Genomic DNA, 14,793 nt, shown 5'->3' with positions numbered 1-14,793 from the left:
GAAATTGAAAATGTTTGATTGTACACTACCAAAATCAACAGATCCTGTTACTTTCTAGTGCATTTTACATAACATTTCCATCCCAAAGGGAAACTTTTAACAGATGAAGAAATGTTAATAAATAATAATAATCTTGTTCAAAATTTATAAATACAATGACAAAATATTGATATTTTTATAATTAAAAGTATGTTAATTAATTACTAGTAGTATCATATTAAATTCAATTTTTGTTTTGTAAAGCTTCTACCATTGCTCTTAGCAGGTCGACCTTTTCTTTATATATTTTATCTTTCATTTCTTCTTTTTTCTGTTCTATTTCTTCCCGTGCTTTTGTTTTTTGCTTCCTCTGCTGTTTGTTTTCTTCTCCAATAATCGTCAAACAGACTTGCCAATTTATCAGAAGCTGTTGCCTACTTGTGTTTTTTTTCTCAGGCTCCTCGTCTGGTTCTGGTCCATCATCTCCTAGTTCAATTGTGTCATCTGCAGCCAAATTTTCTTCTTTATCATCGTTATCATCAGAAATTGCTGTCTCTGATAAATTCAGGGGACACACATGAGGTCATTCATCTCCTCAAATAATTCCCATTTCTTTCTACTGCCTCCTGAAGTTTTGTTGTCGCTAAAAAAATAAGCTTATTTCTTAAAGTTGGTCTGTTATGGCTATCCCCGCATTTTTCCGTTTTTTACTGCTTCCAACAAATTTGTCTTTCCTGCTGTCGTAAGAATGTACAGCCCGTAACAGAGAAGTGATCGAATTCGCGTTTCTTTACCGTCAGAATAAGTTACGTTACCGACAAACTTATTTCAGAAGTGACATAATTTAATTTTCTTCATCGACTAAATATTTCATGTCCAATGTGTAAGTTTTCATTGTTTAGGTCGAAGTTTTTTTTCTTTATATCGTCTATAATCTCTATACTTTCGTTTCCATGAATAGGCAAATATAGCTTACGTTTACATACAACAAAAACGAATTGAACTGTACATGCTGTAGTTTATACATTGTTTCTTCGAAAGTTGTTACTAGTATAAAGAATTATTTATCCAGGTTCATTTAATTTTAGAAATCACCGATTACTTATTATACACTGCTTGCACTGTGCATATTTACGGGATTCAACACTGTAATAGTTTTTCTTTCGTCTGATACAGAATACCCCATATTTTTTCTTTTTCATACCTATCTATTTATTATGTCCCTGGGATTATGTCAATCATACATTGTTGCAATACCGACATATAAAAAAGAAGATGTGGTATTACTGCCAAGGAGACAACTATCCACAAAAAGACCCAAACATTAACAACTATAGGTAATCGTACGGTTATGCTTGTACTTTGTCACAGAAAAAAACTGAAATAAATTTCTTTCAAATCGAAGCAAAAAATACAAATGTACCCTTTAACATTTGAAAATTGCTCTTTATCTTAAGTTATTGACGAATATTTGAAATTTAAACCTCTATAAGATGTGATGTACGGCATTTCATTTTATCATTGGTAATGATATATATCTGACAGAGAAGAAATATTCATAATTCTCAGAAAGGTTTCGTAAATATTGTTTGATACCACTAATCGTTCCAACAATCAAGACAACAGAGACAAACAGGGAAACAAATATGAAAATGAAAAGATATGACTTAAATGTTAGCATGTTAAGGAAGACGGCACTTAATTTACAAAAAAAAAGTAATTGATGTTTTAAGGAACTGTAGAGAACTCCACAGGTTTTCAACAAGGGTAGAATTCAAAACCTTGAGTATGAAAGCCTCGAAATACATGATACTTTTTCTGTGCGGTAGTTATATCTACAAAATCCAACCATGTACACGGCATATAATACATATATATTCATACATGTATATTTATATATTGGGAATTTATTTTTGTTTCCAAACAGAATTATAAGGTTATGTATAAGTGCCTCCGTTCACTATAAATTGTAAATTGTCTTCCTAAAGACCAGCAAAAATAAATGGCACAAGTTCACGTAGTCATAAAAAAAGTCGTATCATTTACGTTATCGAACAAAAAAATCAGAAATACGGAATATTATAAGTGAATGGTTAAGAAATCCGTTTTAAAAGTCAAAGAAAAATGTTTTCCCTGGTACAAACGTTTTAAGAACTAGCTTTGTGTAACCTATTATAGACAAATTCGACTGTATATAAGGAAGTTAATATGCTTGCTCTGATTTGAAACTATCGTATAGAACTTTTTTTAGTAATTGAGAACCTATGTTGGTTATGGGTAATAGGTGAAATGTTGCATGATCCATCAAAATGACAGCAAGCGCAGTTTTGAGGACGATTTTTATTTGTACACTGCTAAAAACCTTAGGTTTTGGCCATGGTATATTTTGGAGAAATTATTTTTACTGATTTTTACTAAAAAAATATTCTCTGTGTGTGCCATTGCAAGAAATAGTTTTACTAGTTATTTTGTCATATTTAAAAAAAAATTCGTTTAAACTGTACTAGAAAAAAATTTGGCATGTGAAACGGACGAAGACATATTCTAACAGAGTACAAATACCAGTCCTCCCTTTTGTGTATACATATGAGAAAAACATTTCAAAGTTATTGATTGAATTCAAATCCATCACACATAATAAAGGACATCATTCCTATCAAACATCTTTTTAATTGTTTACCAGTATATTTCTTTAAGTTTTGGGTAGAATTGTAAAGGAAATAATACTATCAAGACGTCCTTCCATAAACCTGTTTTTTCTGTTCTGACTTTTAAGAAATGACTACTTTTCGCCCAATCGAAATGATGCCTGGAAATATTTTATTTCATATTATTAGAATTATTTTCAATATTATCGGTATTAAACTTGATTATCGACATATGAAAGTTTGTCAGCATTGTCAATCCTTTTAACGTTAAAGTACCAAAAGTTCGGTCATTACTCAATTAAGTTTGTCGATAACGTAGCTAATTTTGACGGTAAAGAAACACCAATTCGATCACTTCTCTGTTACGGGCTGTATCAATGCCTTGACAGCATGTGGTGTCTATCCTTTCCCTGCTTACTCCTTGTCATCAATTGTAATCTGACTATTTGAAAATGATTTTTATGTTGGGGTAAAAGTTACATGAAGGATTGGTAGATTTTTGTGTTTGCACACTCTCAGTTGTACGGGTACTCCTCCCATTCATCTGGCTTTCTTAACCATAACTCGCTGGTAAATTTCTTCTGTTGTTTGTATTCACAGGTCTTTGGTTCTAACTCATATCGATGTAGTCCCCTCTCATGAGAGATCCTGCATATGATGGACAGGTGCTGGACTTGGAGAACATGAGAGATTAATCATAGTATTGTTAACTGCGATCTCCCTCAGATCTATAAAAAACAAATATTTCAAAGTAAACAACAGATATGTAAAAATGAGCATAGATATAAAAAAAAAAAACACACACATTTAAGCGCACCGTGTATAAAATTGTGTGTTTCAATATTAATAAAAGTTGCACGATGTGCTAGTGTTTTTTTTGTTTTTTTTAATTTCACAATAATCTTTACAATACCAAAAACTTCATCAGGAATCATTTAAGTCGAGCGCGCCCTTAAAAGGTGTACTTGAATTGCTCCATATTTGTATTTTTTTTTAACCAATATCTTAATTAATAAACTTGTTGTAAGGAAATAATTGCTAGCACTGTAAGGAAAAACCCTCTATTTATCAAGCACCGAATTGCCAATATTCGAGAACAAGGGGAAAGGCTGTGGATTGTCTATCAAATTTCGATATGTAAGGTTTATGTACCCTTCTGTAGCCAGTTTTGTACGAATTTTTCAAGCTTCAATTGTATCAAAACTACAGATATAATGAATTAAATAGATAGGCCATTTTGTACATATTCCAAGGGGAAACTTGATGCAAAGCATTATTTTTTTACTGTTCCATTGCATTTAATAGAAAAAGAGGACTTTGTGGCAAATAAATTATGATTTTTATAGAAAATCCACAGCCTTTATCTTTGTACTCTCATATTTGGCAATTTGATGACTGACAGATATAGAATTATTGCATGCAGTGCTAGCATTGATTTCCTTAAAACAACTTTATAAATGTATTTATTGGTTAAAACAAATATAAAAATGGCCAAAATCAAGTACACCTTTCAGGGTGCGCTCGACTTTAGTGACTCAGCACAGGGTGTATTGCAATTCACAAAGTCCTCTTTTTCTACCAAATGCAATGAAACAGTAAAAAGTAATGCTTTGCATCAAGTTTCCCCTTGGAATATGTACTAAATGGCCTATCTCTATTATTCATTGTACTGTGGATTCATTAATATCCGTTGGATACCAATTTTCGTGGATTTCGTGGTTACAGGAGAACCACGAACTCAAATGTTCAACGAAAAACAAATTTTCTAAAGGAATAAGTGTAGACTTTGCCAAAACCACGAAATTAAATATCCACGAATATGTCATTTTTCCTCAAACCACGAAAATTGGTACCCACGAAAAAAAATGAATCCACAGTATCTGTAGCTTTGATACAATTGAGGTTTGAAAAAATCGTACAAAATGGCTACAGAAGGTTACATAAACCTGAAGCATTGAATCAACACATGGGTGCACAATCAGTAAAACTAACGATAAAGACAGAAGTACAACTTCATTCCGTCTTGACTTTCTGAAGATTTTGATGCTCTGAAAATATTGAAATTGTATATTGTTAGTTTGCCAAAAATGGCACTGATCTTCTTTTAAATCACTTTTGTGTGTTGTTTATATGTTTACAGAAACCACATGTTAATGAAAAATCAATAATAATATACATACCTCCTTTTCTATTGACAGAATCCATTTGTGTAATAACCGCGGGAAATAACACGTGCAGATCAAGGTTGAAGTCAGAAAAAAAATTGTAGCGTTTGTACTAACAAACGATGAACGACAAATTGTAGACACAGCTCGATTGAGTGCATAGTTTATGTAAACTTTGCAAACGTATGTTAGAAACAAATGATCAAAACATGTACGCGCCTAGCCGTTTGCATCGCTTGTGTTAGAAAAAAATGCACCCTGAGAGTTTTACTGTGCGCATTGCTGTGTGTGTGGGTTTTTTTATTTGGCTAGAGGTATAGGGGGAGGGTTGAGACCTCAAAAAACATGTTTAACCCCTCCACATGTTTGCGCCTGTCCCAAGTCAAGAGCATCCGGCCTTTGTAAGTCTTTTATGATTTTAATTTTAGTTTCTTTTATATATTTCGGAGTTTAGTTGACGTCCATTATCACATTTTCGTTTAGGGGCCTGCTGGAGCACGCCTCCGATTGCAGGATTTTCTCGCTGTATGGAAGACCAAAATGTGGCCTACGGCTTTGGATGCTCTTTGGACGGGTTGTTGTCTCTTTGACACATTCCCCATTTCCATTCTCGATTTGATTGTTCCAGAAACGAAATGAAAGAAATAATATTGTTTCCTTTATAAAGGTGTGGAGGAAAATACCCAATTAAAGACTTTAAATTTCAAACATTATGTCTTGCAATAACATTTTTTTTATAAGGACAAAACATGTGTTTCGAGAAGCCCTCTCCTATAAAACAAAATGAATGTCGGTGCGTGTAACATAGGGCAGTATTCTTTCAAATGTTAAGATGGTGACTAAGGTGGTCAATCGCATCTAGTACATTGTTCCATTTAAAGTTATATACCTCCCGTGATTTGAATAATTAGATTCTTGGATTGTAAAAAAGCATAACACAATCTCGGTCTATGTTTTTATTCAAATATGCAAACTTTTAGAGAGGAAAGTGATTCATTTTGATTTAAAAAAAAACAATAAAAAACTTTTGGTATGATTTTATTTTTTTCAACTTTGGCAAATAAGGGGAAGCAACTCATAAAACCTTACTTTTACTTACAAAAAGTTTCATTAATTACACCACTTTCCGCAAAATATATTTTTGTATATTTTTAGTATGTTGTTCATAGATAGTAACATACTTGGTTTTTTTTTAGAGAAAAACTGTGTGTTGCAATTATTTGTATGTTGTTCACTATTACGACTAAATTGACCAGACTATAATGTACCTTCTCTACAAGACCTTTATAGCTCTACCCCGTAACACCACTCATTATTTTTCTGTAGAAGCCATTGATAGCAAACCAAATGTGTATTCCATATTCCGAGCCCTGGTTTAATTTATGGACATATTAACACCACTCGAAATCTTGCTCCAACGATGCACCTGTTTCTCACCTTCAAGAGCTTTATAGCTATACCTCGTGAAAACCTTAATTATTTTTCTGTAGAATCCATGTTATAAGCTAATCGCCCTCTCTGTTGTTGTTTTCAATTTTTTCAAATTTCGAGCCCAAGTTTCAGAATTTTTAACATAGCACAACTTGAATCATTGCGCAAACGATGCATCTGTTTATATTTTTTACAAAACCTATATAGACATTCTCCATGACACCCTCATTATTTTTCTCTAAAAGCCATGGAACAGGTCATAACCCTGTTTTTTTTCAAATTCTATCACGATCATTTTTATCGATATACCGAATGACAGCCGTGAGTAAATAAACAAGCAAACTGATGGAAAAATAAATTAATTTGAATTCGACAATATTATAAGTATACAACTTACTTTTCTTGAAGGTCGCCATCTGAAGTAAATTAAGTATTGGCATGGTCATTAAAAGAAAAATCACTTAACATAGTTAGGGAATTAAACTTTAAGTTATATACAGCTACATGAAAACGTATACTAGTATTCAAACCTCAATTCTTCTTCTGATATTTTTCTTTTTCTTTTTGATTTTTTGTTTTGTTTTGGAATTAAGATTTGCTTAATGGTTCTCTCCATTTGTTAATAATATTGTCAATGCTAATGGACTTGGACCTAGCGCAATATCAATTTATAGTCAAAACATGTGTAATCCATTTTTACTACTATAATACATTTCATCAATATGACAATTTGCATCGAACTAAAATGCTGCATGTTGTCTTACGACACCACGCTTTAAATCGTACTGTTTCTTTCCTATCTAAAATAAAGGATATGTGGTATGACTGACAATTACTTAACTACTTCAAAGAGTCACCATGTTTGGGATATAAGAAGTTCAACATGAAGATCGATTGTACATCGTAAGGCCTTCAACACTGAGCCTGAACATAGTAATGCCTTCAAAACTGAGCAAACACTATAGATGGCTATAAAAGACCACAACATAACAACATGTGAAATACAGTCTTTTTGTGATTTTTGTCGAGCCTTCGACTTTAGTCGAAAAAGCGAGACTAAGCGATCCTACATTCCGTCGTCGTCGGCGTCGTCGGCGGCGTCAACAAATATTCACTCTGTGGTTAAAGTTTTTGAAATTTTAATAACTTTCCTAAACTATACTGGATTTCTACCAAACTTTGACAGAAGCTTGTTTATGATCATAAGATAGTATACAGAAGTAAATTTTGTAAAAATAAAATTCCATTTTTTCCGCATTTTACTATAAATGGACTTAGTTTTTTCTGCGGGGAAACAAAACATTCACTCTGTGGTTAAAGGTTTTAGAATTTTAATAACTTTCTCCAACTATCCTGGGCTTGTATCAAACTTGGACAGAAGCTTGTTTATGATCATAAGATAATATCCAGAAGTAAATTTTGTAAAAATAAAATTCCAATTTTTCCGTATTTTACTTACAAATGGACTTAGTTTTTTTCTGCAGGGAAACATTACATTCACTCTGTGGTTAAAGTTTTTAGAATTTTAATAACTTTCTTAAACTATCCTGGGTTTGTACCAAACTTGGACAGAAGCTTGTTTATGATCATAAGATAGTATCCAGAAGTAAATTTTGTAAATAAATAAATCCATTTTTTCCATATTTTACTTTTAAATGGACTTAGTTTTTCTGCGGGGAACCATTACATTCACTCTGTGGTTAAAGTTTTTTTTAAATTTTAATAACTTTCTTAAACTATCCTGGGTTTGTACCAAACTTGGACAGAAGCTTATTTATTATCATAAGATTGTATCCAGAAGTAAAGTTTGTAAAAAGATTACTCCGTTTTTTCTGTAATTTACTTTTAAATGGACTTAGATTTTCTTACAATCATAAAATAATAACAAGAGGAATATTTTTATTGATTTTTTTCCTCATTATTGTTGAGCCTGCGATTTACAGCAAAAATAGGCGAGACACTGGGTTCCGCGGAACCCTTACAAATTTTTAATTTAATTTTAGTTTATTTAATATATAATTCGGAGCTAGTATGACGTCCATTATCAGTGAACTAGTACACATGTTTGTTTTTGGGGCAATCTGAAGATCTCTGAATATCTCTGAAGCACGCCCCAAGTTGGAGGATTTTCGTGCTATACTGAAATGGTGGTGCTCGGCTTTTTTCTGCTATTTAGTTGGTTTGTTGTCTCTTTGACACGTTCCGCATTTCATTCTCAATTTTATTGGAGTGTGAAAATGGAGGTAACATATGTAAAACTATTGTTATATTCCTGACTTGGTGCAAGATCAATAGTGTACTCGAGTTTTAAATCTTTGATAATTCTCTCCCTCTATCATCAAATGTATATTTTATAAGTTGTATTGATATTGAATTTGTTAATGTATTACAATGTTTTAGAATGGTATGTATAAATATGTTGGTACAGATGTATAAAAGGGAGCAAAAATGACAAGGAATAATTTGATATGGAAGTCATTGACATTTAGAAAAAGTAACAATGAATTAAAAATACCTGAATAGGAAGGTAAGATCGTTAGAATTATGGATGAAATCGATACGAAAGTAGCAGGCGGCATGAAAGAACATAGTGCAGTGTTTATTCATAAACATAATTTGGAATGAAAATCCATACAGTACTCGTTGCGGTTTCCCTACTTGCATGACTATAAATGGTGTTTCACCTTTTTTATTCCACCTCCTAAAATTTATTCAGAAAATTTTCTTGTCTAAAGTAAGAAACGTATGAATCAACTGTTCCTGCATTTCAGTGTTGAATATCAAGTGCAGGTGTCGATACCTAAATATACATGACTGAACTCAAATTGACTGATTTTTATGTTGATAATTGCAATTTCACGTGAAAAGGAAGAATTGCATACTCGTTGATTCAAAGAAAACAGGATATGATTTCCTTATTAAAATCCATAAAACTTACATTGGATAAGACTGAACTCTTTTTCATCCTGCAAAAGATAAAATAATTATTCGCGTATAAATAAAGAAAAGCAAAATAACAATAAATACAGGGGCGTTTTATAATAACTTAGGCCGTGTTCACATTGACCTAAACTCGGTGTTGTGTTAGTGTAAATCACACATAAACTAAACATAATTACGTTCCCATTGATAAAACTTAATGTTTACATGTAGTTTAAATCATGTTTTGTCTACATGCAGTCGATAGTCGATGTAGGCCTTGTGTAGGTTCAGTGTACACAAAACTAGACATTCCGAACTGTAATTTGTACATTTATATGTGAAAAAGAAACGATTTTTATATAAAATTGATACTTATAACACTTATTAATTAAGTTCTTTACAAAAATATTTGTCTAAATTTGATATATTTATTTTTTATAAAAACACTTTACGTAGCCTTATCAACCCCTTATCAAAACTCTTCCATCATCATTGCCATCACATAATTCCCGAATCGACTGGACGTACACACTGACAGAAATATTTGCCACTGGTCTTTACTCAAACAACGGTTCACTCATAAATGCATTACTGAAAAAGGGTGAGGTTAATTGTTTGTTTGTGTAGAATCTCAGATCCGTTAAAATACAATTAGAAATAAAAAAAAAATATCATGCTCTCCTTTTGCCAAAAAAACCCTTGTAGAAACAATACCATTTGAAACAAACAGAAAAGATAGAAATGTGGTGATCCTCAACATCGCAATTCTTTTTCTTTGTCTATAGGCACGCTGATGCAGCCTACATTTTTAACGCGTAGTCGAAACATCTTTAAACTACTGCAAATCATCCAAAATGACTTTCTTAAAGAAAGCAACCACTTTAATTAAAAAAAAAAGGGGGGGGGGGCTGTCTGAGTCCGATTTATTTTCTCGCGCGAAAGTTAATATTAATTTTTTTCGATGGTACCAATTCAAAATTTAACACTAGCATCTATAGGGAAACATTGGATTCAGACTATTTTTTATTCTAATCATCTGTATGACCAGATTTGTTTTCAATCAAATTGTGGAAAAATCCATCCCCCCTTTTTAAAAAACTAGAGGCTCTAAAGAGCCTGTGTCGCTCACCTTGGTCTATGTTAATATTAAACATTGTACACAAATGAATTCATGACAAAATTGTGTTTTGGTGATGGTGATGTGTTTGAAGATCTTACTTTACTAAACATTTTTGCTGCTTACAATTATCTCTATCTATAACAGTAGTTTCTGTGGAAAATGTTAGTGAAAATCTACAAATTTTGTAAAAATTGTTAAAAAAATGACTATGAAGGGCAATAACTCCTCAGGGGGTCAATTGACTATTTTGGTCATGTTGACTCATTTTTTGTTCTTACTTTACTGTACATTATTGCTGTTTACAGTTTATCTCTATCTATAATAATATTCAAGATAATAACAAAAAAACAGTAAAATTTCCTCAAAATTACCAATTTAGGGGCAGCAACCTAACAACCGATGATCCAATTCATCTGAAAATTCCTGGGCAGATAGATATTGACCTGATCAACAATTTCAACTCTGTCAGATTTGCTCTTAATGCTTTGTTTTTTGGGTTATAAGCCAAAAACTGCATTTTACTCCCATGTTCTATTTTTAGCCATGGCCGCCATCTTAGTTGGTTGGCCAAGTTACCGGACACAATTTTTATACTAGATACCCCAAAGATGATTGTGGCCAAGTTTCAATTAATTTGGCCCAGTAGTTTCAGAGGAGAAGATTTTTCTAAAAGATAACTAAGATTTACGTAAAATGGTTCAAAATTGACTATAAAGGGCAATAACTCCTACAGTGGTCAACTGACCATTTTGGTCATGTTGACTTATTTGTAGATCTTACTTTGCTGAACATTATTGCTGTTTACAGTTTTTCTCTATCTATAATAATATTCAAGATAATAACCAAAAACAGCAAAATTTCCTTAAAATTACTGATTCAGGGGCAGCAACCTAACAACGGAATGTCAGATTCATCTGAAAATTTCAAGGCAGATAGATCTTAACCTGATAAACAATTTTAACCCCATGTCAGATTTGCTCTAAATGCTTTGGTTTTTGAGTTATAAGCCAAAAACTGCATTTTACCCCTATGTTCTATTTTTAGCCATGGCGGCCATCTTGGTTGGTTGGCAAGGTCACCGGACACAATTTTCAAACTAGATACCTCAATGATGATTGTGGCCAAGTTTGGTTAAATTTGGCCCAGTAGTTTCAGAGGAGAAGATTTTTGTAAAAGTTAACGCCGGACGCAGGACGACGACGACGGAAGACGACGGACGACGACAGACGACGGACGCCAAGTGATGAGAAAAGCTCACTTGGCCCTTCGGGCCAGGTGAGCTAAAAATCAAATGGTCGTTCCCTTACTGCTAGAAAAGTTTTTCGAAAATTTGAGTTCGGTTCTACGTAATGAACATTTAAATGACATATAGTTTGCAAGTGTGAACACAATCTTATGTACAGGTAACTAGACAAGGTGTATAGATATGGACAAATCTTATGTGAAACTAGTGTAGATTACATTAAAACAAATGTAAACATGTTTACTGTACACGGCGTTTGGTGTGAACACGGCCTAAGTAACAGTCACAAATGATAAATTGTAACGATTGTATTTAATTGAACTTCTTTATGTAAGAATTGACTTGTTTTATTTTGATTCGCAGATTACATTGTGACATTATGGCCGTGTTCACACCAAACGCCGTGTAGAGTAAACGTGTTTACAATTAGTTTAGTGTAGTGTACACTGGTTTCACATTACATTTGTTCACATCTATACACCTTGTTTAGCTACCTGTACATAAGATTTGTTCCCACTTGTAAACTATATGTCATTTAAATGTTCATTACGTAGAACTGAATTCAAAATTTTTGGACAATTTTTCTAGCGGTAAGGGAACAACCATTTGTCTTCAAAAGGGGGTGGGGTGGAAATGGAAATATTCCGTTCCCCAATTTGATAAAAAAAAAGTGGTCATACAAATGATAAAAAAAATTATTCTGAATCAAGAGTTTCCCCATACATTATAGTGTTAAATATTGAAAAAAAAGTATTTGATCATCAGCATTGAAAAAAAAGGAATAAAAACGTACGCGCGAAAAAAAATCTGACTCAGATAAAAAAAAAATACCCCCCCTTTTTTTTAAAGTTAAGTGGTTGCTACTTTATGAAAGCCATTTTTATTATTTATAGTTTGAATATACTCTAGATGTCTCGATTACGCATTAGAAAACGTTAGCTGCAGCAGCGTGCTTACAGCCGAAAAAAAAGGATTGAGATATTAGGGATCACTACATTTTTATCTTTTCTGTTTGTTTCAAATGGTATTTCTCCTCCAAGTAGTATTTGGTAAAGGAATAGGGTAACGTTTTTTTAAATTTATTTTAAGTGTTATTTAACGGATCTGAGATACTAGACAAACATATCATTTACCTCACACTTTTTTTAGTCATGCATTTATGCGTGAATCGTTGTTTGAGTAAAGACCAGTGGCGAATATTTCTGTGTACGTCAAGTCGATTCGGGAAGACCTTTTCAAATGAATTGGGCAGCAACTATTTACTTCATTTTTTTGGGGGGGGGGGAAGGGAGCGGGGGGGGGGGGGAGTGGAATATTATATTTTTTTTCAGGATAAATTTGGTGACAAGTCAAAATCAATTTAGCATTATATATAGTGGCAGCTGAGGGTGAAACAAACAAACAAAAATTCAGGGCCAAAAAATGGAAACATTTTTGGTTTCCAAAACAAAATCTGTAGCTAACCACCTTCACCCCCTTGCTTTTATGTTTTATACTCAACTATAATAGCCCCCTCCCCGAAAATCAATTGGTTGCTGTCTTATGGGTTCGGCAATGATGCTGCTTTGAGTCTTGATAAAGAACGTTAATTTTTTTTAACAAACAAAATCTGTAAAATTTAAACAATTATTTCTGTAAGGAACTATATACTAATAATTATCAAAAATATCAATTTTACTCAAAAATAGTTTCATCCTTAAATATATACACGGTAAAACTAATGTCCTAAATGCCTAGTTTTGTGTACACTTAACCTACACAAGGCCTACATTGACTATCGACTGTGTGTAGATAAAACATGATTTAAACTACATGTAAACATTGAGTTTTATCAATGGGAACGCAATTGTGTTTAGTTTACGTGTGAGTTACACTAACACAACACCGAATTTAGGTCAATGTGAACACGGCCTATGTTAAATGAACTCACCGATTCATGACAACCTTACAGATCACAATACATTTAAAATATTAAAAGAAAATTTATGTTATAATACAGCTATCAAATAACGCAAATTTGTTATAAATGGAAACAAAATATACCTGATTTTTTCTATAAATGATTTCATACTGTAAACCAACTTATTTTCGCGAATTCTTTATTTTGCGTTTAGCCCTTACAAGCTCTTTCCGCGATTTTCAATCTGCGTGATGATTTATATTCGCGTTATTTTTTTAACATTTTAACATTAATTTTGTTTTTTCAAATTTTGAGCTCTAGTTTCGGATTTTTTTCGCCCTTCGATACCTTGCGGAAAAGATGCGCCTGTTTTTCCTCTAAAATACCTTTATAGTCATACTCCTAACACCCCTCATTATTTTCCTCTAGAAGCCATTAAATAGGTCACCCCCCCTGTTTTTAACATTATTTTTTCAAATTTTGAGCTCTAGTTTCAGATTTTTTAACATAGCGCCCTTCAAAACCTTGCACAAAAGATGCGCCTGTTTCTCTTCTACAAGACCTATATAGTCATACCCGTGACACCTCTTATTTTTTTCTCTAGAAGCAATTGAATAGACCAACCACCATTTCTGTTAATGTGTTTCTTAGTTCAATTAAACAATGACATCAAAGGTGCTATATTTTACAGTGACGGACTCCTTTTACGTTCTAAATTGAAGTGATCTTACACCTACAAATAATCCGTTGACAGCTGCAGATTAAGTGTGGTACTGAATATTAGCTTAAACTAAGAGATGTGACTTGTTTTATCAATGAATTAATAACATTTCATGATACAGTTTTAATTGCAATATTTGGACGGAATTTCTGCCTTTTAAAATAATTATCATTTAACGGCCGTTGCTGTCTAAATTTTTTTCCTCGGTTTTTAGATATATCGCCTTGTTTGTTCGCCGGCTTATTTTTCGCTAGTTATTGTTTACTAGCTTCAGCCTAGTTAGGTTTACGGTATAATAGTTTGACGTTTAATATATTATGTTCGAGGACTCTGTTTCCTTTAAAAATTGAGACGTCAGGATATTGAACGCTCGTGTGTGATATTTCATGCGTGACTTTTATTAACAGGTGTATATTCTTTGTAATGTTAAATAATTCAGCAAAATTATCTTGACTAGAATTAAAAAGAATGAATCCATCAGCTCTGTATATAGATAACAGTGATAGGTTTTCTTTAAAAGGAAATATATCAAGAATATTCGTTATGATTTCAAACATTCTTAAATCATGATTAGCTATGGATGGGCTCACTTGAGATCCCGCCGCCATTGGGATTCCACATGTCTGTCTAAATATCAAGTTATTTAATTCTGATTCATTATTGC

The 14,793-nt window shown here is 32.7% G+C and overlaps 1 protein-coding gene across 1 annotated transcript in view; it reads right to left on the bottom strand.

Annotated features, from left to right (window-relative positions):
- Positions 1-223: 223 nt before the first annotated feature.
- Positions 224-14,793, bottom strand: part of LOC134705884 (probable serine/threonine-protein kinase pats1) — a 74,721-nt gene continuing 60,151 nt past the window's right edge. Inside the window, exon 5 of the mRNA XM_063564599.1 lies at positions 224-534. Within this exon, the coding sequence (XP_063420669.1) occupies positions 224-534 (311 nt within the window). The remainder of the gene's footprint in view (positions 535-14,793) is intronic.

Source organism: Mytilus trossulus, chromosome 2 (assembly GCF_036588685.1).
Source record: "Mytilus trossulus isolate FHL-02 chromosome 2, PNRI_Mtr1.1.1.hap1, whole genome shotgun sequence".
In the NCBI taxonomy this organism is placed as follows: domain Eukaryota; kingdom Metazoa; phylum Mollusca; class Bivalvia; order Mytilida; family Mytilidae; genus Mytilus; species Mytilus trossulus.
The sequence above is the reverse complement of the archived record's forward strand: the minus strand, read 5'-3'. Positions and strand labels throughout refer to the sequence as shown.